General features: G+C 33.2%; 1 protein-coding gene across 2 annotated transcripts; it reads right to left on the bottom strand.

Annotated features, from left to right (window-relative positions):
• Positions 1–3,381: 3,381 nt before the first annotated feature.
• Positions 3,382–21,817, bottom strand: Prp4k (Pre-mRNA processing factor 4 kinase). Of its 2 annotated transcripts, XR_011950128.1 has the most exons (11): positions 21,611–21,817; positions 21,274–21,560; positions 18,755–19,130; positions 18,282–18,651; positions 17,716–18,015; positions 17,422–17,657; positions 16,552–16,820; positions 11,888–12,264; positions 5,913–6,131; positions 4,567–4,627; positions 3,382–3,685 (listed from the first exon to the last, which is right to left on the bottom strand). XR_011950128.1 is itself a non-coding variant. In XM_072524063.1 (9 exons), the coding sequence occupies exons 1-9, from the start codon at positions 21,619–21,621 to the stop codon at positions 5,928–5,930; spliced, it is 2,430 nt and encodes an 809-aa protein (XP_072380164.1). In that variant the 5' UTR covers positions 21,622–21,817; the 3' UTR covers positions 4,661–5,927. The 2 variants fall into 2 exon arrangements, 1 of the variants encoding a protein (XP_072380164.1); XM_072524063.1 differs by lacking the exons at positions 3,382–3,685; positions 4,567–4,627 and having other exon boundaries at positions 4,661–6,131.
• Between the last annotated feature and the right edge of the window lie 2 nt (positions 21,818–21,819).

The following is a 21,819-nucleotide window of genomic DNA, read 5'->3' as shown; positions in this document are numbered from 1 at the left end:
TCCAACACTTTCAGCTTCCAAAATCAATGCTACAGACAAATAAATGGTGCCACAACTCCTGTTATAATATTTATGGACGACTTCGAAACTCAAGCACTATCCACATCAATGCTCAAACCCACATTGTTACGATATGTTGACGATACATTCGTTATTTGTCCCCACGGCATGGATGCTTTAGTGATTTTTTTTAACCCATTTGAATGGTATATATCCTAGTATCCAGTTCACGATAGAGCTGGAAACTGATTCATCCCTACCGTTTCTCGACGTTTTAATAAAGAAAAACCAATCCCAAGATTTTCATTACTCTTTTTACCGAAAATCCACCCATAAAAATCGTTATTTGCATGTCAGCTTTCACCATCCACCTTTACAAATTAATTGTCATTAATACCATTGTCACCAGATCAATACGCCTATGCTATGATGCAAGTAGACCGGCTGAGCTCTCTACTTTAAAACAAGCCCTCATCTAAAATGCTTACCGCAAAAATCAAATTAATAGGAGCATCCGCAGGCTTCAATTTGTCGCTCAATCCCAACTCAAAGACTCAGGACTCCCATCATACGAAAGCTTTTTGGTTGTAAACTGATTTTGTTTACAACCCTGTAATTTTCAAAGTATTCGCATAACTTTGTGTAACAACGTGTATTACCATATATTGAACCTACCTGTTTCTGTTACCTATAGTTCGTAGAGGAATAAAAGTTTATAGCAAGTTACTCGTTTCTTTTACGTACAACATAGACACACAAAATAATACAGTCCACTCAACAACATCAGTGAATAAAGTAGAAGTCTGTTAGTAGAAGATTAAAAGCACGCGGAATTATACATAATTCCATCTTTTCTTCCTTACATTAAATGTGTCACTAACAAAATCGATAAAAGTCTCAAATAAACAGGAGTAAAGACAATATTTACTCACCAATAAAAACATTCATCTCCTGTCCGATCAATCAAAGAAACCATTCCAAAGTAGCAACACGGCGCTTATGGAATTCCTTTTGCAGTCGTCCCCGGTCTTACATAGGCCAATCCAATCGTAGAATAAAAAATAGGATTTATGAACATTCCATTTCTGTTCGCAACTCGGATTCAATTTCAGCTCTGTCAACACCATCGTTATACAGGTCACATAATTGATTTCGAGAACTCTAAAACTATAGCCCCCATCCGTTTCTATAAACCAAGAATTATCCGAGAAGCCCGAATTGTCACAATAAAAGACCGTTACCTTCACCATGGGGACCTGTCATAAAGAAAACATCATCCGCTCCTCGTACTCTTTCCAATGGCGCTATAGTCCAAGTCGAGCCTTGGCCTGCTCCAACCTTGCCGGTCCCGCGCCGATCTTCAGGTTCTCATGTCGGACAAATTTTGCGTGTACGCTGCCACTTCATCCTCCCACCTTTTCCGTGGCCTTCTTTTTGGTGTTGCGCCCTGCATTTTACTATCTAGGACTCTTTGGAAATCTTTCGGTCTCCATTCTCACTACATGACTAGCACATCGAAGTTTCTGAAGTTTAACGAATTCTGGGATGTGCATCTTTGAACAGTTGATAGAGTTCATGGTTGTACCTGGATCTCCATACTCCGTTTTTGTTAATAGATCCAAATATCTTCTTTAGGACTTTTCTTTCGAAGACGTCTAGCTTTCGTTTTGGTCTGCTGTCATCACCCATGTCTCGCATCCATAACATACTATTGGTTTGATAATAGTTATGTAGACTCTGTGTGTGTTTTTGAAGCGGAACACATGGGTGAGTCAAAAGTAAGCTTTGTTTCCCTTACTATTCTTCTTTGAATTTCTGGTTCTTTTGTTCCATCCGTGTTTAATGCAACTCCTAGATATGTGAAACTTACTGGAGTTTCAATATCGTCCTCTAATTCAACTGTGCGTCTGTTTCCCTAGCTCTTGCCTGTGTTAGCTTTTTGGTCTTTTGAATATCTATTTCGAGTCCCGTCTCCTCTGGCGCTGTTTTTAATTGTGAATATATTTCTGTTGCCTCTTCTGTTCTGCGAGACATAATGCTAATGTCGTCTGCATGGGCGGCAATCTGTATTGATTTATTTATCAGGAAATTTTCTCTTCCTATATTCAGCTATGCTACCCATACCAATCAAAATACCGTTGTCAGGAATCTTTGCGCCAACCATCTATCGTATAAATAAACCACCGTCCGCCATTCCCAGCAGCAGTAGTTCAGTGAATAGTGAAGTATAGTATCTGGGGGCTCAGGAGACAGACCCCGAAAGCCCCAAAGAAGAACAAAAGGATGTCGAAAGCTCGGCGGAGTGACAATCGACGAGGTTCAACCTGCAAGCCTGGTCAATTAATTTTTAAATCGTATAGAAACACAATCTGCTGCTGCACAAAAATCATCTTCTTTACGATTTAACATTCCTTAAAGTCTGTCGAGACCATTAAGTCATTCCCAAATTTCTAAAACTCAAACACCATACTTCTATCTCCCAAATTCTAGAAAGACCAGATTTGCGCTTCTCCGTGAAGCTCCTCTAGACGAAAACTAGATATCACAAACACCAAAGTTTTTAATATCTGGTCATCTATTCATTCTTTCAATGTACATATTATATTATAAGACAGTTTTGACCGTATAAACACACAGACAGACAGCCCTAAACACTTTCGAATCTAAGACTGAGACTCAATTGTCGAACAAATTCCAAAACCTACAACTTTGGAACCCACCACAGTGGTTCACAACTTTTCTGATACCTTATTTTCACCACCGTCAGTCAATCTTTAGCAAAAAGTTTCAATTACTTTGTTACCCCTTGTCACATTCCAATTGAGACAATCATCTGCCAAACTGAAGAAGCCATTTTCAATTTACCTTCCGAAGATGCTGAAATAACTAGACAAGATATCGCCAGAGTTCTTAGAAACTTAAAGCCTTTTACTCCAAGAGTCAACAATTCTACCAACAACATTAAAATGACAACACGTATACAAGCGTATACGAAATTTAATCAGGAAGTTAAATTGAATTAGTAAAAAATCGAAATAGATAAATAATAATTAAACAAAATATTTAGTTGTGAGAAAATTCGGGCGCTAACATTTTTAGACGAAACATAGTAAAACAAAAGATAAGGAATAAACTAATTATTTAAGGATGATAAATAAAAATGTACCGTTTACAAGATTACATCATTTTTAAGCGTTCTGAATGAATGGTGTTTAATTTCGAGATTTGTAATTTCACTACAATAAATACACAACACTCGTCTTTTGTTTGTCCGATCTTGTTCTTTATATCCTTTTGCAATTGACATAAAATATATGATCCACAATTATAACTTATACAAAAAAAAAACAAATCATATAAGCAACTTTTTATTATGCTAAACGTATAACAACTGTTTTATTTAATTCATACTGCCCTAACGCACTATTACTTCAAATAGCACCTGGCACCAAACTAACTGCTCCATCTACTGTACTTTTCTTTGTCTTCAACTTCTCTTCTCGATTTATAATATTAAATAATTTAAACTAAAATAAAAATGAAAATGATTAGAATGTGATCTATTAATCAGTAGAATACTTAGCCTCTTTTTCCCAGTCTGTCATGCAGCTAACTTTTAAATGCATGTCATAACCAATTCTTTTGTTCATAATTCAATTCAATTGTTTGTATGATTCAGTTTTCACTAGAAAGAAAACACGGCAGGTCAGAATGTTAGATATTAGCACGCTTAAAGCATTGAATACATTTTTCTGTTCTTAAACTACAGTTACAGCTGGCGATTTCCAAAGATTATTTAACTTAAATTTCACTATTTATTACTAGTATTATACTTCATTTATTTATGAATATATTTCCATCATACTGGTTTATACATTGGTCCTTCGAGTCAAGTCATTTATTTTTAATTAATTAGATTCTACAGAACTAAAAAATATATACAAGGTGAACCATTTACATACATTTTTGGAAAATGGTGCATTCAACATACTGATTTATAGAAACAGCCTGATTTGTTTGAAAACTGTTATATAAACTTTTTTAGAAACCTATCACGAAAAATATACACCACACCACACTGCATCAAAAAATATCCACAAGAATCCGCAAGTATAAAAACCACAATAAAGCTGAAAACTAAAGGAACTAGAGGAGTATCTCGATAGACTTTACTGAAAAATTGATATAGAACAAAAAGGAAATAAAACATGGCATGAGCAAGGAAAAATTAAGAAGAAACTCGCAAAAGAAGTGAGAGAATATTTCTATAGAAGCATAAGCCATTTTTTTAGATGATTAACAAAAAATTTCTGCCAATCTGGAAAAACTGCCAATCTTTTTTGGCGAATTTATAAAATAAACATTTGTGAAAATCGTTAAAGAACTATAAGGAATATCAATTTCTATATCAAAACTATAAATACTCTGTATATTTGTTGTCTGACCGACAAATTACGCCAGCCGGAATATTAACAAATATTTTAGCGTTACTGGGTGTAAAAACATATCAAAAATGTATTCAAGGCATTTGAAAGAGTTATCTACGTCGATTCCCACTAAAAATACCTTTGAAAAGTTTCAAACCATCTGCTCGTACCGTTATGTCTGGTTTCCGTCTATCGACATTCTGCAACAAAATAATCACAAAATATTAATTAATTCAATAGACAAGAACGGAGAGAATCGTTATACTTTTTCGAGATATCCACTAAAATAATAAGATTTTAATACAAGCAATTTGTTTATTATTCACGGAAAAAAACTAGAATATGAACGAAAATACATATCAAATAGTTGGCTTCAAATGCCGGTTTAAAACTATATTAAACGATGGATCATCCGAGAAGCTACTGAAGTGCAAAAACGCCCCAATTGTTTCAACAAAACAGATGATAGTATCCGAGTAAATTAAAAATGGAAAGAACCACGAAAATTTTTCTTCAAATATGAAATATAATATAAGTTATTCATATATACATATTAAGTTAGATGGACCAAAGAAATAGTTTTAAAAATTCAAAACTGTAGCTCCCCTTCGTGTTCTCATACCATGGATAATCCGAAAAGCCACTGAGATGGCAAAACATATATTTCAGATGATGTTTCAATAGAATAGATGATGGTATCCGATTACTTTCAAGATATAGATTTTTACTTAATGACTAGGTACAAAAACTCCATACAAAGGCTCCATAAAACCCTTGTCCAGTCATCAGAAAAGTAATATCTCGAAGAGCGCCAAATAGAAATAGCACTTGTATAGGGAACCGGAGATACAGAAGTTAAACCAACAGAATTTACAGTCTTGAAAATACAAAATTATAGTTCCAGTTCGTTCCCTCAAACCCCGGATCAACCGAGGAGCGACTGAGACGGAAAAACACTCCAACTGTTTTAAAAGAGATGACGGTATGCAATTATCTTCAAGATGGAGACCTTTCCTAAATCACTACAACACAAAAGCCAATTCTATCAAATCAATTCAAAATCCTCTTACGGTGACAATATTCCTTACGGTAATAGTCAACGACCTATGTATCCGTCGACAATACTAAAGGAGTGTCTTGGAAGGCACCAAATAAAAGTAGTACTTGTGCAGTCAACTGAGTTGTGAAGATGACTCCAAAGGGAAAGTCGAAAGCTAGGGGCAGCAAACCGTAGCTATTTCTCGCGATAATATCGTGTAAAAATCATGTTATAGTCCTAGAGATATCTCCAACAAGTATAAACGATTTCGGCTGATTGGGTAATACGAAAAAACCGACTCATACGAATACTTATAAAACGAACATAATTTTATTTAAATATGATTACATCATAGTCTTTACTATATATACAGGCCAAATATGTGCGGTGTAAAATGCATTTAAAAAAAATTATAAACTTTTTTTGGATTTCTTCACATAGTTTACCTCTCTAAACCTTTTCTAGATCTTGTCTTGAATAAACGGATGCGTCAACGCATTGTTCAGGCTTATCCTTTTGGCGGGATCGATCGCCAGCGCTTTTTCCAGAAGGTCCTTGAGCTGGGTTACTTTGCGTAGTTGTTCTGTAGGTAAGCTCTGGCCTGCTATAAGTTCCGAATGCAAGTCACGTGACACTTTTACCACAGACATAACTACGACCTTTTCCTATAGAGAAAGAGAAATTAATTTAAATATTCACTTCATATACAGTTTAAAAAAAAACTTTACACAAATTATAACTAAATACGTGGACATAAAACCGAAGCTATATCATAAGGAGAAGGATGAGCTAAAATTAAAATATTATCCAACATGGTACCACAATTGTAGCGAGTGACTCATGTTTTAATGGTTTCTTATAGGCCAGTAAAATTGAAGGTTTACTCTTTCTTCTTCTTCTGGTTCCTATCCGTTTCGGATGTTGGATATCATATTGGCAATCATGACCTTGCTCGCTGCGGCTCGAAACAGCTCCGTTGAGGTTTTCTTAAACCATGTTCTTAAATTCCGCAGCCATGATATTCTCCTTCTACCGGGTCCTCGCTTACCTTTGACTTTACCTTGCAATATAGACTGCAGCAGGGAGTAACGGTGCTAATTTCTCATAACGTGTCCCAGATATTGCAATTTTATGCGTTTGATCGTAAACACAATCTCTGGTTCCTTCTTCATTTTTTCGAGAACTTCCTTGTTCGTGATCCTTGCTGTCCATGATATTCTCAGCATTCTTCTATAAAGCCACATCTCAAATGCTTCAAGTTTTTTAATAGTGGTGTCTGTGAGCGTCCAGAGAAAACATAGCATCTCAAATGTCTCATTTTTGTATCTAGGGATATGTTGTGACTTTTGAAGATGGCGCTTATTTTGTTAAAGACCGTTCTTGCCTTTCCTATGCGGCACTTTATTTCCTGTACATTGCTCCACTGTTCGTTTATAATAGTTCCCAGGTAGCAATACTGTTTTACTCGCTCTATCTGCGTCCCATTAATGTATAGATGAGCCCCATTTATATTCTCCTTGCTGATAATCATCTGTTTCGTTTTGTGGGTATTAATGTTTAGTCCGTACTGTTGACTGTACTCGTTTATTCTGTCCATTAGCCTCTGAAGTCCCTCTAAACTATCTGCTATCACCATGGTGTCGTCGGCATATCTAACATTGTTTACTCTTTCACCATTTAGAAGGATGCCTTCGTCTATTCCGTAAAGAGCCTCGTTAAAAATTTTCTCTGAGTACATATTAAATATCAACGGCGATAGGATACATCCCTGTCTAACTCCACGTAGTATTTTTATATGATATGTTTCTTCTCCGTTAATTTTCATGTATGCGGTCTGATTCCAGTATAGTTCTGAAATTATTCTGAGGTCTTTGTCATCCAGGTCTGCTTCTTTTAAAATGTTTATCATCTTTTGATGTTGAACTCTGTCAAATGCCTTTTCACAGTCGATCAAGCACGCGTATACGTCGCAGTTAACGTCCCTGCATCTTTGAATCAGTACCTGTACTCCGAAAAGTGCCTCTCTGGTACCCACTGCGTTAATGAAGCCGAACTGTCTGTCCGATATTTGTTCCCCGCACTTCTTATAAATTCTTCCATGGGTGACTCTAAGAAACAGTTTACTCTTTAGAAAAAAATATTTTTGTTGTTGAAATACCGACAAAAGGAGAAAATTTATTATTTAATAAACAAATTAGTGGATTATTGCAGAATCTGTTTAATCTCTTAAAAATTTACAAAAACTTCTGACTCTTCAAAGAATATACGTTCAGATAGAAGAGGTCTCATTCTAGATTAAATACATTTCAATAATTTGACTGCTCTATTTTTAAATTGTTCAAATGTTTTTTGGTTGTGGCAAAGATTTTGGTTCTAGAAAAAATATAACGTTGTCAGCGTGTATGATTCAACTTGAAGTTATCTGCAATGTTGTAGTTTATATCTTTCTCTCACGGTAGATAATGTCCGAGATCAACAAATTCGTCGCAGATTAAGGCAATGTAGCTGTCAACAACGCCATTGCTATATTCCAAAAATATCAAGACGTGTTTAAGAGATGGAAAAAACGTTATAATTTTTTTTATAATTTAATTTTAATTAAATTTATAATTTTTAATAGATATATATATATATACAGGGTGGTCCTAAAGTAATTGTACAAACAGAAACCATAGATTCTGCACTTTAAAATATTACGATTTAAGCCAACTTGCTTTAATAAAATGTTGATATTAAGAAAGATACAGGGTGTTAAAGTGGAAATTTAAAATTCTATTTTTCGCTATAACTTTTACGTTTGTAAATATTTTTGGACAAAAATTTATAATTGGACGCTTTTAAGTAGGATAAATTATAATTTTATACATAAATTAATGTTACTGATAGATGGCGCCACATATGCCACAGGTGTGGCATAGATTTGCGCTTAACTTTTTTGCTCTTAAAGTTACCTCTATTTGTGTTAAAAAATATTAAACATACATTATTTTTACAAAGAAAAGGTATACTTGTTAGTAACCTCAAAATTTAACCGTTTTCGAGATAATCGCATTTTATAAGTCAGCTGCCTCATAATTCTTAGTTGTGATATTTGTGCGGTAAAGCACTCAATACCTGTAGATAAGCATAATTCATAGTTTATTCTTATTAAAACTACTCAAAGATGATAATGTAACATTACAAAATTTTTGTTATGGCTGCTAAATGTCTTATTGGAGAAAATATTCTTCATCTTCTTCTTTAGGTGCCGTGTCCGTATTCAGACGCTGGCCGTCATCATGTATACAATTTCCCTTTTCTATCGCTTCTTAAATTTCTATACCTACTGGCGTTGTATTACTTTTTCCCTATTGTAAAATGCTGAAAAACCAAAATATATGGTTTATGTAAGATGGTACACCACCACATTCTAGAGAGAAGGCGTTGAGAACATAGTTAAATATACCTTTTCTGAACGTTGGATTGGACGTGGCAGTCTTATTCCTTGGCAATGTGGTGAGATATTGATATAATTATTTAATTTATAAAAAAAACCCAAAATAATACTTCATTACGTAAATTGTTGTTTACCCATTTTTATTATGACAAATGGAAACTAAAGCACAGGTATGAAATAACACACGTGTCTTGTTTCATAATACTTTTGCTACAAATCTTACCTTAAAGACTCAGCATTTTTAGAAAAACATCATCGTTGGCCTAATAACCGATATTGTTATAAATCTAGTAAACAAACAGGCAATTTAGTTCAGCATAATATTAGTTCGTTAGTTCATAATATTATCATCATTATCATAATAGTCCATTTGTTCGATATGTAATTATAGTTACTCGTAAGCTTATATGAGTGTATATAAGTAACCAATGAATGAGATACATCACAGTTTAATACATTATTTAACCTTTGCGACATAATATACTATAAGATTTGGATATAGATTCGTCCATTACACATTATAGCCACCACGTAGCCCAGAATTTAATCCGCTTGATTTTGGTGTATGGGGCGTATTAAAACAACGTGTCTATAAGAATGCCATAAACATTTGCAACCAAATATGGGAAGAAATAAATACTGCAACAGTTTCTTTAGAACCAATGATGCTATTTAATATGAGATGATTTTTATGGAATATATTGACAAATGAATTAATGAAAATGGTAGACATATCGAACACTTACTTTAACAAAAAGTTTAGTAATTTAGTTTAACTATTTCTTAATTTGGTTTGTAAACAAAATGTTTTGATTACGACTTTAATTTAACATAAAATATAAAATGTTTGATGTAAAATCCTATTATTCTGTTTTTTGTCATATCCTATTATTAATTATCCTGCTGATATATTTATTTTATTTAATATTTCGTTAACTATTAACTTTAGTTATTGGTATTTTATACCAAAATTTAGATTTATTAATGTTTTTGTCTATTTTTCCTTCGTTGCCTGGGGTAATTGCCTTAACTTAGAAATATGCAGCTGATTTGTAAAATGCGATTATCTCGAAAACTATTGAGTTTAAAAGTTATTAACAGGTATACCTTTTTTTTGTTGAAATAATGTATCTTTAATATTTTGTATCACAAATACAGTTCACTCAAAGAGCAAAAAAGTTAAGTGCAAATTTATGCCACATATGTGGCGCCCTCTATCCGCTACATCAAAGTGTGGATCAAATTATAATTTCTCATATTTAAAAGTACCCAGTTGTAAATTTTTATGCATAAATGTTTACAAACATGAAAGTTATAGCCAAAAATAAAATTTTTAATTTGCACTTTAACACCCTGTATCTTTCTTAATATCAACATTTTATTAAAGCAATTTAGCTTAAATCGTAATATTTTAAAGTGTAGAATCTACTGTTTCTTTTTGTACAATTACTTAAGGACCACCCTGTATATATATATATATATATATATATATATATATATATATATATATATATATATATATATATATATAATTATACAGATCAAACATGGTTAAAGAAGGACAAACTGTGACAAAAATTTGGTGGGATTTAAATGTGAAAAGTAAACGACGAGCTTTCCTAGATGGTTTGTCGACATTTTTAAAAGCCCCATCTGGAACGTGTTTTATTATTAGCCGTATTGGTAACGACTCAGGATTTGTTGAAGGAGGTTTAAATGCATTTGTTTCTAAAAAGACTGAAGATTACCATGAGAAAATGGTCGTAAAACCTTGTTTTTCGGTTGCAACCACGTCTTCTAAGTATTATGTTTTTTGTTTCATGTGAAAATATGGATTGGTTCATTTTTAGGAGCGAAATGACTTTGCCACCCACAATTTACGACTTTTCCTATTATTACCATTATCTTTTGTATTAATTTTTAATACGACGATGGGGGCTGTGGTGACTGATATGAACTGATATATTTAAATAATGATTAAAAGCAACTACAGGATCTTGGTTTTAATGAACAATGATAACAATAACAAAATATAAAAAAACAACTTAAATGTAACTTAACCTAAGTCCGCAAATAACAAAGAAAAACTACTAAAAAATAACTTAATACTTTGTATTGCCTCTCCTAGCCTTTATAACTGAATGTACACGTCGACTCATGCTGTCTACGAGGTTGCAAATCAAAATATATTTAACAAGGATTAGTTTTCTTCATCTAAGGCATCAATAAAATAAGAAAATAATTTTTATGACAATCAATTCATTCTAAAATCCTGTTTCTTTTTTTTTTTTAATAACCTCACGCCCATGACTCGTCGATTTCCTTTCCCTCCGATCCGAAAAGGTCTACATTGAAAATATGAGTCACTCGCTACAATTGTGGTACTATAGTATAGTGACTATTCGCTATGCGCACGATGTCAGAGGCATCTTGTGGTCAGTCTGCGAAGTTAAATTGCAGGAGAGTCTACAGAGAAGTTAAATAGAACAATATATCAAGGTGCGTTTGATTAAATTTTTAAATTATTTCAATATTATAATATAATTACTCTTTTATCTGCTGATATTTTGGAGTAAAGAAGTAAGTACAAAACACCTATTAATATTAGTTAATATCCTACAAACGTTCACATTTAAGGTTATATTACTAAGTCTACTTCATAGATAAACTAAACATAGACTCGGGAAAGTGTAACTATTTCATGTTCCCAAACTTGAAAAAAAAATAGATTATAGGAACCGTTTTGCAACGAACTATTTTGAGGAGCTCGAGCAAAATTACTATTGTTAAGGCAAAAAAAGTTGGAAAAGCGTAGTATCAAATGTATTGAACGAAAAGTAGACGATGTTGAAGACTAAATGAGGAAATTAAAAATATATATTAGATTTCTTATGCTACATTAATGTCAAACATAAAACATTTTTTGTAACATTTAAAACAAGCTTTGTATATATAATTAATAATTTGAAATATTCAAAAACTTACCCGTTCAGTGACCTTATCGATTTCTTGATACAAAAAATTATAATTAGAGTCGAAATGTTGATCCTTAAATGCCCCTTTTCTTATCACTTTATTCGGAAATTTTCCTTTGACGTCCATGAAAAATTTCAACATCTGGTTGTTGGATTTGCCAGAAAACATTATTCTTCCTGTATATAATTCGTAGATGGTGCAGGCTGCGGACCACATATCGATACCGTAGTCGTACGTCATGCCGAGGATGATTTCGGGAGCTCTGTAAAATCTCGACACCAAATAGGGGGTTATTTCGTTTTCGTTTATCTTTGACCCCGAACCAAAATCGCACAGTTTAAGAAGGTGTTTACTTTCGTTGACAAGAATGTTATCGGGTTTGATATCTAAAGAAAAATAAAAACAATAAACAAATTTAGGTCTATATCGAACATAATTACACAAATATTAGAAAATTACGAAGATCATATGTACGATGAGGGTCCCATGGCGCCACTAACACAAGAGAAAGGGTACCCGCCGTTAAGATAGGCAAAATGCTCTCACTCCCAGAAATTACCTTTTTTTATTTTTTACCTTCACGGCAATTGACTGTACTGTCAAATATCAGCACGAGCAAATATCGGCTTATAGATATATTAAAAATATATAAAGTAGATGATAACATAGTGACCTTTTTAAAAAATATAATGTCAGATTGGAAGACAAAAATTCACCTCGAAATACCTGGTGAAAACAATATCGAAACTGAAAATATTGCAATCAACCGGGGCCTATTTCAAGGAGATTCGTTGAGCCCACTGTGGTTTTGTCTAGCGATGAACCCCCTATCCCAGAAACTGAACTCAACTGACACAGGTTTTAGCATCAAAAATAACACTACTGTTGTTGTAAAGCTTAATCGTCTATTGTATATGGATAATTTAAAACTATTGGCTTCCACTCGAAGCCACCTGGATCAGATGCTAAAAACAGTAGAAAATTTCTCTAATGATATTGGTATGCACTTCGGTCTTGACAAGTGCCGTGTCTTAAATATAATCAAAGGAAAGGTTTAGCCCAGATTCGATATGCAGAACGGCCAGAACATCGAGGCCATGGGTGAAAATGATATGTATAAATACCTCGGAATAAAGCAAGAGCGGAAGATTGGGCATAAGCAAATAAAAACTGAAATAACTACTGAGTTTATACGAAGGGTAAAACAGCTGCTTCATTCACACCTTAACAGTAAAAATTTGTTTAAGGCATTAAACACCTACGTATGTACCGCGCTTAGCTAATCATTTGGTATTGTTAAGTGGACAAAAACGGATATAGAAAATCTTCAGCGAAAAGTACGAACACACCTCACAAAGGCACAAAAACACCATCCTCGAAGTGTAGTAGAAAGAACCACATTACCGCGGTATTTAGGAGGACGAGGACTTATGGATATAAGTGAGCAACTAGAAAAACAAATGACTAATTTAAGAACTTATTTTCAGGTGCAGGCTGAGACATCTACTCTACATCGCGCGATTTGTGCAGTAGATGATACAACACCGCTCAAACAGAGGGAACCGAAAATGCGCCATCTTCAGACTTCTTCAAACAAACCATCTTCCATATTATCAATACATTCCTGAGAGTATACTTGAGAATGACAACTACAAACTATGTTGGGACCGCACTGTGCTCACAGACCAAACAGTGGCACATAATAGACCAGATCTCATACTAGTTAATAAACTCAACATTAATTGATGTGGCGATACCCAACAACAATAATCTTCGTGTTAAACAGAACGAAACGTACAGGGTTTTGGAAATTCAAATACGAAGACAGTGGAGAATGGAAAGTACCCAGACAATACCTATTATTCTCTCTACTACTGGAGTAATTCCAAAGAACCTCCTAGAAAACATAAAAAAGCTAGATCTGAATGAACATCTCTACAAGACCATGTAGAAAGCTGTACTACTCTCAACGTCCAGATGTATACGAAAATTTTTACATGATGATAACATGGAAAGAGTCCCACCAGAGCTCAATCCTTTTCATACCGTAGGTATCTGGGATGAGTGAATTTTCTCCTTAGAGGGAGTGTGAGCCGTATGGCTAAATCTGGATAATAAAGGTCTTTATTTTTCTTTAAAATTCATACAATACACAAAATATATAAATTATATATGTATAAAATACAATAAAAAAGAAAAAATGCCGAAGACCAGTTATTGCTGACTTCAAAAAATCAGTACCTCTGCTTTTCATCTTAAGCAAGAGAGAAAAAAATATAATATATTTTTTTGCATGTTCTGTAACAATCAATTAAAAACCATAACCAATAGAAACATTTAGCATTTAAATATTGTCCAAAAACTATCACACAGTTTATACATACTTCATAACAGATCATCAAATAGTTGCACATGTGTTACTCACTTAGCAATTTAGATTTAAGAGATTTCTTAAAAGATATAATCGATTTTAATTTTAATTCTTTAGCTAATCTATTATATACTTATATGATATTTGATATGTAAACGAATTTTTGAATTGTTCTGTACGATGTGGCGGAGCTGTAATTGTATTTTTGTATCTTGTATTGCCATTATGTATATCAGTTCTGTATATAATTTTTTTAAAAAGATATGCTGGTAGAGAGTTTTTGATAATTTTGTGGACAATATAAATAATAATTCCTGTGACGATATAAGAATACTTGGTTTAAAACAAGATATTGAAAACACTGCGTATCACGTGTTTGACAAAATTTGTTGGAGGTAAACGCGTAAATCACACCAAGAGAGGTGGCTATCAGTTAAGGTGTCTGGCAACAGCAGTATCATATAAATCACGGGGAAATTATATAAATATAATATTAAAAAATATGGCAAAAGTGCAACTGGTTATTACCAAAATTTATTTGCTCAAAAAAAATGTAAAGATGGATACAAGAAACAAAAAAATATATTCAAAAACAAACAAGTACTAATAAACCAGATAAAGACTGTGCCCTAAATGCAGAAGAGTTAGTTCAGTTGTCGGATGAAGACTTCGAAGCAAAAAAGAGTATAAAAAATCTACAAAAAAATATCTCAGAAAGAATAGATTTTTACTAATACAACGACTTAAAATAACAGTGCTGCTTGATATATAGAACTTCAGTAATGGTTAACGTCCAGTAATTTCGGTAATACATATATCTAAATTACGAGAAAAAGCAGACAGAACTAATACTTTTCAAGCAATATTGAATCCAACGTTTTGTGGAAATAGATTTACAGAAAATATGGTATTGCTAAGAAACCCAAAGCAAAAAATGGAATCAATTTTAAATATTGATATTGAACTACCAGAACTTTTCATACATGATGAATATCCCTTTCTTGCAGCTAGTCCTGAGGGTTTAATAGGCGACTCAGGCATAGTCGAAATTAAATATCCATATAAAGCAAGAGAACTTACGCTTAAAGAAGCTATTGAACAAAAAAAATTAATATTGTTCTGAAGCTATTTTCTTGTGGCATTTTAAATTAATTTATATTTAAATGGGAATAAGCCACAATTAAAGGTTAAAATACGTTTATTGACGTTTCAATTTCCACTTCTATTATATTTATAGAGAACGATTTCCGAAGTGGAAATTGAAACGTCAATAAACGTATTTTAACCTTTAATTGTGGCTTATTCCCATTTAAATATAAATTAAAAAAAATTAAGTTTTGCCAACTAATGGACGTTCAAATGCATTTAAAAAGAACTGATTCCTATTACTATCAAGTGCAAGGACAGTTATTTATATCGAATAGAGAATACTGTTAGTTTGCGATATGGACCCCAAAAGGTATTTTATTCGAAAAGATTGATAAAGATATAGAACTGTGGGAAAATATGCTACCAAAATTGCAAGATTTCTATTATAATTTTTATTTGAAACACCTTCTAAAGAAACATTACACATAATTCTATATTTATATAGTTTCATTTTATCGATATTAATGATCGTGGTACTAATCAAATTCTTATAATATATAATTATAATCTTTTCCGTAAAAAGCCAATTTTTCCGTAAAAAAAGTGACAAAAAAATTATGTATGTACCTTTGTTACCTTGTAACTATATTAATAGTTAATATTACCCTGGTCTGTTATTCTGATTACCCAACATCACTAAAGAGAAGACCGCCCACAAGAAGTTTATGGTTTTATTGTGCAGCCCCAAACCTGTCACTTCAGGGGGTGTCCTGGTTGTATAATCGGCTCGAGTAAAAGATGAAAGCATTTTTGACCTGGACTTAAGAGAGAGATCTGAACGACGCTTTGAATATAACTTCATGAACAGATATTTTTTTTTCGTAAAGAAAGAAATTTTTGGAATAGAGATATCCCACTGAAATTAACCGGTAGAATTTTCGAGGATGGGCCTTAACTATTTTTATTCATTATATTAACGTCGAAATACTTACTTTTAGGTATTCACTGATGATGGTCTAATAAGTCCGAAAACGTTCTGATAAAATTGTGAACCACTGACATTCTCCCCCTTTATTAGTTAAAAAAATGTTTTGGTATATTTTTAAATAAATTTATAACAAACATGCACTGTAATCTATTTTTAGAGTTAAATTCCTTTTCCTGTCCGTTTAACGGTTAATAAAACTTAAAAAAAATAATAATGAGATCTTACCTGCGTGTAATATGCCAGACTTTTTCAGTAATTTCAACGCCAACAACAACTGCTGAGTATAACTTCGGACTGCTTTCACGTGCAGACCCACATCTTTTCCGTATTTTTTCAAAACCTCTCGAAGATTCATCGCTAAAGGTTCAAAAACCATACACAGATGTTGCTTATGGAAAAAATGTCGTATTAGTCGAAGACAATGAAGTTTGTCGTCTGGATCGGCGTCATTGAGCTTTTTCAGTATTTCCAACTCTTTTAAGCCGGTCTTGTGCCTGGAAGTTGACGTTTTAATGTATATGCTAACGAATACAGTCAAATCAAGGGAACGAAGGCGAAATGGGAGGGTAGCTCGGGGTGATAAGATTTTTCCTGGCAAATCGAATTAGCCAGCATTCTGATAAGAGTAATAACAAAGAAGATAGATGCATATAGAAGGATCTTTCACTGTCATTTTTTAGACTCGGCAAAGGTTATACACATGTTATAAAAAGGAAGCAGGCAAAAAGCTTATCCAAGGCAAAATCTGAGGAAAGCGAAATGTGGAAAGACGAAGAATATCCTGGCTTAAGAACTTAAGGGAATGGTTTGAATGCAGTAGTGCAGAACTTTTTAGAGCGGCAGTCAACAGAGTCTGCGTAGCCATGATGATTTCCAACTTTTGATAGAAGATAGAACTTAAAGAAGAAGAACTGTCTATATATTTAACATATGCTATTAACTTATAAGGTATTATAGAGTTAAATTTAATTATGAGATGGACACTTCCACTATATGACTGTAGGAAAACATATATCTACATGTTATTTTACTTTCTTCCAACGATAGCAACAAAGAAAAGCATTTTCGTTAATACATTAATGAATAATTACTTACATTATTTCATTGTTTCGAATAATCTTCACAGCAACATCCTGACTGCCACGAGCTTGATCTCGTGCTCTGACAACGTTACTGAATACACCTTGACCTGTATACCCATACACCATGTACCTAGAGTCTAGTATTTCTCCGATGCGGACTCTATAATACCCTTCCGCATCGTCCCAATTGTCTGTAAGAGCCGGATTTTCGGCGGCCGAACCCTTGGTAGTTATTGTGCTTGGTGAGGCCTGCAAAATTAATTGTCTTAGAGATGTAAAATTTGTCTTTGATAAAAAGTTTTCTTACAGTGTTAACTTTAAATATGTCCTGTTCTGCAAACATATCCCAATCGGCTCTCTTTTTATCAATCTTTTTATCGGCAGAAGTTTGAGCAACCGTTTTCATGTTAGGCAAGAGTGGTGGAGTCAATGATTCTTCATCTTGTTTTTCTACGTCTGATTGCGGTTTGGGCGTGTCTGATATTTGCTCATTTGTCGTTTCTGTTTTAGGGAGCTCTGGAACTACAGCTGGATTTTGTTCAATAATTTGGACTTCGGGAGATTGAGATCTTGAGATGGTTGAACGCGGATCGTCTGCTCCAAGACGCTAGAAATTTGATGAATGATCATATTACAAATATTACTAAACGTTAGTGCAATACCATTTAGTTACGTTAGTCACTTCCATTTACAAAAAAAAAAGTATGAAAAATATGCATTAAATGATAGATTATAGCAAATTTTAAAGGTATAGATATATATTTATTACAAGATGATACCAGGAATTTCCACTACATACTACTACACATAATGCTCTTAAAATAATAATTTCTTAGATATTAATGACATAAAAGAAACACAGTCAAACTTTACCTTGAGTAATTCTTCCCTTTGCTTCCTCCTTCTCTCAATAATAGTTTCTTCATCTTCATCCTCTTTCAAATCGATATCAACCTCGACATCACTACTATCAGTACTTTCTTGGCGCTTCTGACCTTCGCTCAATGAGTCCTTATACTTATCGTGTTTTTCACTTCTAGATTTACCAGAGTCTCTGTGTCTTCTATTATAGTCTCCATCTGCTCTGTGCCTATCTTTATGACTATAACTGCGCGAGTCTTTAAATCGTCTCTCCCTAGATCTTTCCCGGGATCTATGCCGTAATGAATCATAATGTGTCGATCTCTCGCGTGAACGCTCCCTTTCATGTCTGCTTCTGTAACGGTCTTGATCTCGAGGGTATCTGTAAACAAATCTATTTTGAAGAAGTTTGGACATAAATAAAATATTTCTTGCCATGACTACAACTTAGATTTTTCAAAAATAATAAGTATGAAATAACTTACCTATCTCTCCTTTCTTGTTCCCTATAAGAATAAAAATCCCTTGTTCTGTTACACTTTTTCCTAGAATCGTCCTTATTTCTAACTTCTATTTTTCTGTCTCGGCTTCTAGACCTTTTTCTCTTGGGAGCAATTAGCTCCTGATCATCTGAATCCTCTAACAATATAACTTCACCTTCCTTCTCTTTAATATCATCAGGTAAACTTCCTTCTGCTTTTGCAAGTTGAGCTTGGAGCAGCTCCTTTTGTTTCATTAACTCTTCCAGATCCATATCAGCCTCGATAACGTTCATGTCGATGTCTACACTGTCACAATCTGCTTCTGCTACATCCTCGCTTTCTGATGACACTACTTCTTGAGATTTTTCCACAACTAAACCTATATACAAAGAAAATTAAAATCCCTACATGACTACAGACTGGTGTAATCTGACTAATATCTATGAAATGTTATGACTTTTACATACAAGTATGAAATATCTAACAAATGAAGGGCTTGGAAGGTGAAGGTGTGTTACATTTGTGGATATCTTTGTGGATGAAGGCGTTATGTGCTATTATTTCCAATGGCACCATCTCTCATTCACTTCTAGCCCTAAATTAATATTTAGTCAGCTGCTAAAGGGGTTATAATACTCTAAAATACATAATTTTTTGGAAGAAGGTGCTTTGTGTCTTCATCATGCACATAACACCTTCATCCACTTAGTGACTGTACTTTATTGGCTTTGTAAACTAAGGTGCAGCTGCTTGTTGAGATAAGTAGTAAAAAATACTAGAATTTGCTCTTAAGAAATCAAAAGAAGACTGTTATGAAGATAAGCTTGATGAAAGAACTAGCTTTAAAATAATATACTAAAATAAATTACCATTAAAAATAAATTAAAACATTGCTTTCCTCACATCAACTATTTTGAGGTTATCTTAAAAGTTAAAAAAGACAATATTTTATCAACTAACGTTATGTTAAAAGTTAAAGTAGACAATATTTTATTAACTAACAAGTTAAATACAATGTTATAATTACAATATTATAATATATTGTTATAGGCTACTGTATTTGTTTGGTTTCTGATGAAGATCAAGATGCCAGTTGCATTTTCGATGATCCATAAAGTGATGAATTTGTACCGGACTCAAACATTTAAGAAGTGCTCACATTTTCTCTTCTAGAATGTTTCTTTCTTGTCAAGATAAAACTAATGTTCTAGAATGCCCTTCAACAAGTAGAAATTCTGCAGCAAAAATACATCCACAGACTGATGGAATTCCCACTTCAATTACAAACAGAAGGTGTGTTTAGGATAGAGTGGTGAGTAGCTCTATTAATAGTGATCAGGCTAATTTGGATGTACAACCACAAGTAAAAAAACAAAAATTGTCCAGGAAATGGCAGAAAAACAAAAAACAATGGAAAAGAAAAACAAAAAATAATGTGAAAGAAATGTGGCTGGTAAAGCAAGAGAATGTGGAGAAAGTTACTTATGTAGTAAAGGTGTAGTGATTCCTGCCAAGCGAATTAATGAGGATAACATTATTTATAATGTGAAGTGCCAATTAAAATGTTCAACTAAGAATAACCAGGATACAAGAGTTTCAATTTTTAATGACTTCTACAAACATGATGTTAAAGGGAAAATGTAATTCTTTTAAATCAATTTCCCAAAGTGAACATCAGCTAAAACGCAAAGGTGCAATCAGGCATAAAACTGCATCTTTTAAGTACAGTATTACAATAAAAGGAAATCATGTGCCAATTTGTAAATCAGCTCTAATTGTCAGCACCAGACTTAGACAGATGGGGCATACATAACAACAGGCCTACTAAACTTGATCCAGATGTAAAAAATATGTTATGGAACATATTGATTCATTTCCTGCCCAGTTGTCTCATTATTCTAGAGCTAACAATACAAACAAAAAATACTTATCACCACTGTTGCCAGTACCTAGCATTGGACAATGCAGACTAAACCAAGTTTCAGACAAATTCTTAGTAAGAGTCCATTTACAGATTGATTTATGATAATGAGTTCAATTTATCCATTGGACAACCTAAGAGTGATATATGTAGTACATGTGATAGTTGGCAATATTCAGATAAATTCATAAATGTGACATGTAACTTGTAAAACTCCAACACAGAAGTTTATCCTGAGGACTTGGTGTAAGTTCTTATCATCGTTAATGACTTCTAACAACAGTTAACATGTCTATTCATTTTTACATTACAATTACAACAATATAATGTAAATTTTAAAGAATTTATAGTTGATCCATTGTTGTGTTAACTATTCTCTACAAGACTTCAATTGGGCAAAATAATTTTCTGAAAATACCTACTTATATAAATATAATTAAAAGCTTTTCCACTTCCAAGCACTTCCGAAATAATCTGTATATATGTATAACTGTAATTTTTAATAAAAAAAACATACAGTGTACCTATCCAAATTTCCCTTCCACCTTCCATGTATTTGATTAATGGTATCTACCTAATTATAGGTTATAGCTTTACAAACCTGTTATTAATGCATCAGAAACTGTATCAGGATCTGTAGAGCCATTGACAACAACTCCATTACCATTGCTCTTTGGAACTGGAGTATACCTTCCACTTGTATCATCTGGTGTATCTGCATCTTTGTGTTTAGGTTTCTTATGTTTCTTATGCTTTTTAGTCTTAACTTTTTCGTTCTTCTCCAAATTATGCTTTTTGTGCTTGTGTTTATGCTCTTTCTTGTGTTTCTTTTTGGGGGTAGAGTCATCAGGAGGATTATCACTCTTAAAGTTTGACTTAGATTTGGATCTAAAAATAATAACTGTAAGATATAATTGGTACATGTAAATGATACTTACATAGTGTCCATTGTTTGGAATTATTAACTTATATTTTGCTAACGGTGGCTTTATCATTAATTAATCTTTTCCTTTTATATTATTTGCTTACGACAAAGATTGAACATTTCCCATAAAATTCACCAAAATTCAATTCACTCACTAAATTCTGTAAGTGTGAAGTTAGTACCTGCACCAACACCAACGTACTTGTCAAACAGATCTTTCAT

The sequence above is a fragment of the Diabrotica undecimpunctata genome, chromosome 2 (assembly GCF_040954645.1).
Source record: "Diabrotica undecimpunctata isolate CICGRU chromosome 2, icDiaUnde3, whole genome shotgun sequence".
Classification (NCBI taxonomy): Eukaryota; Metazoa; Arthropoda; class Insecta; order Coleoptera; family Chrysomelidae; genus Diabrotica; species Diabrotica undecimpunctata.
The sequence above is the reverse complement of the archived record's forward strand: the minus strand, read 5'-3'. Positions and strand labels throughout refer to the sequence as shown.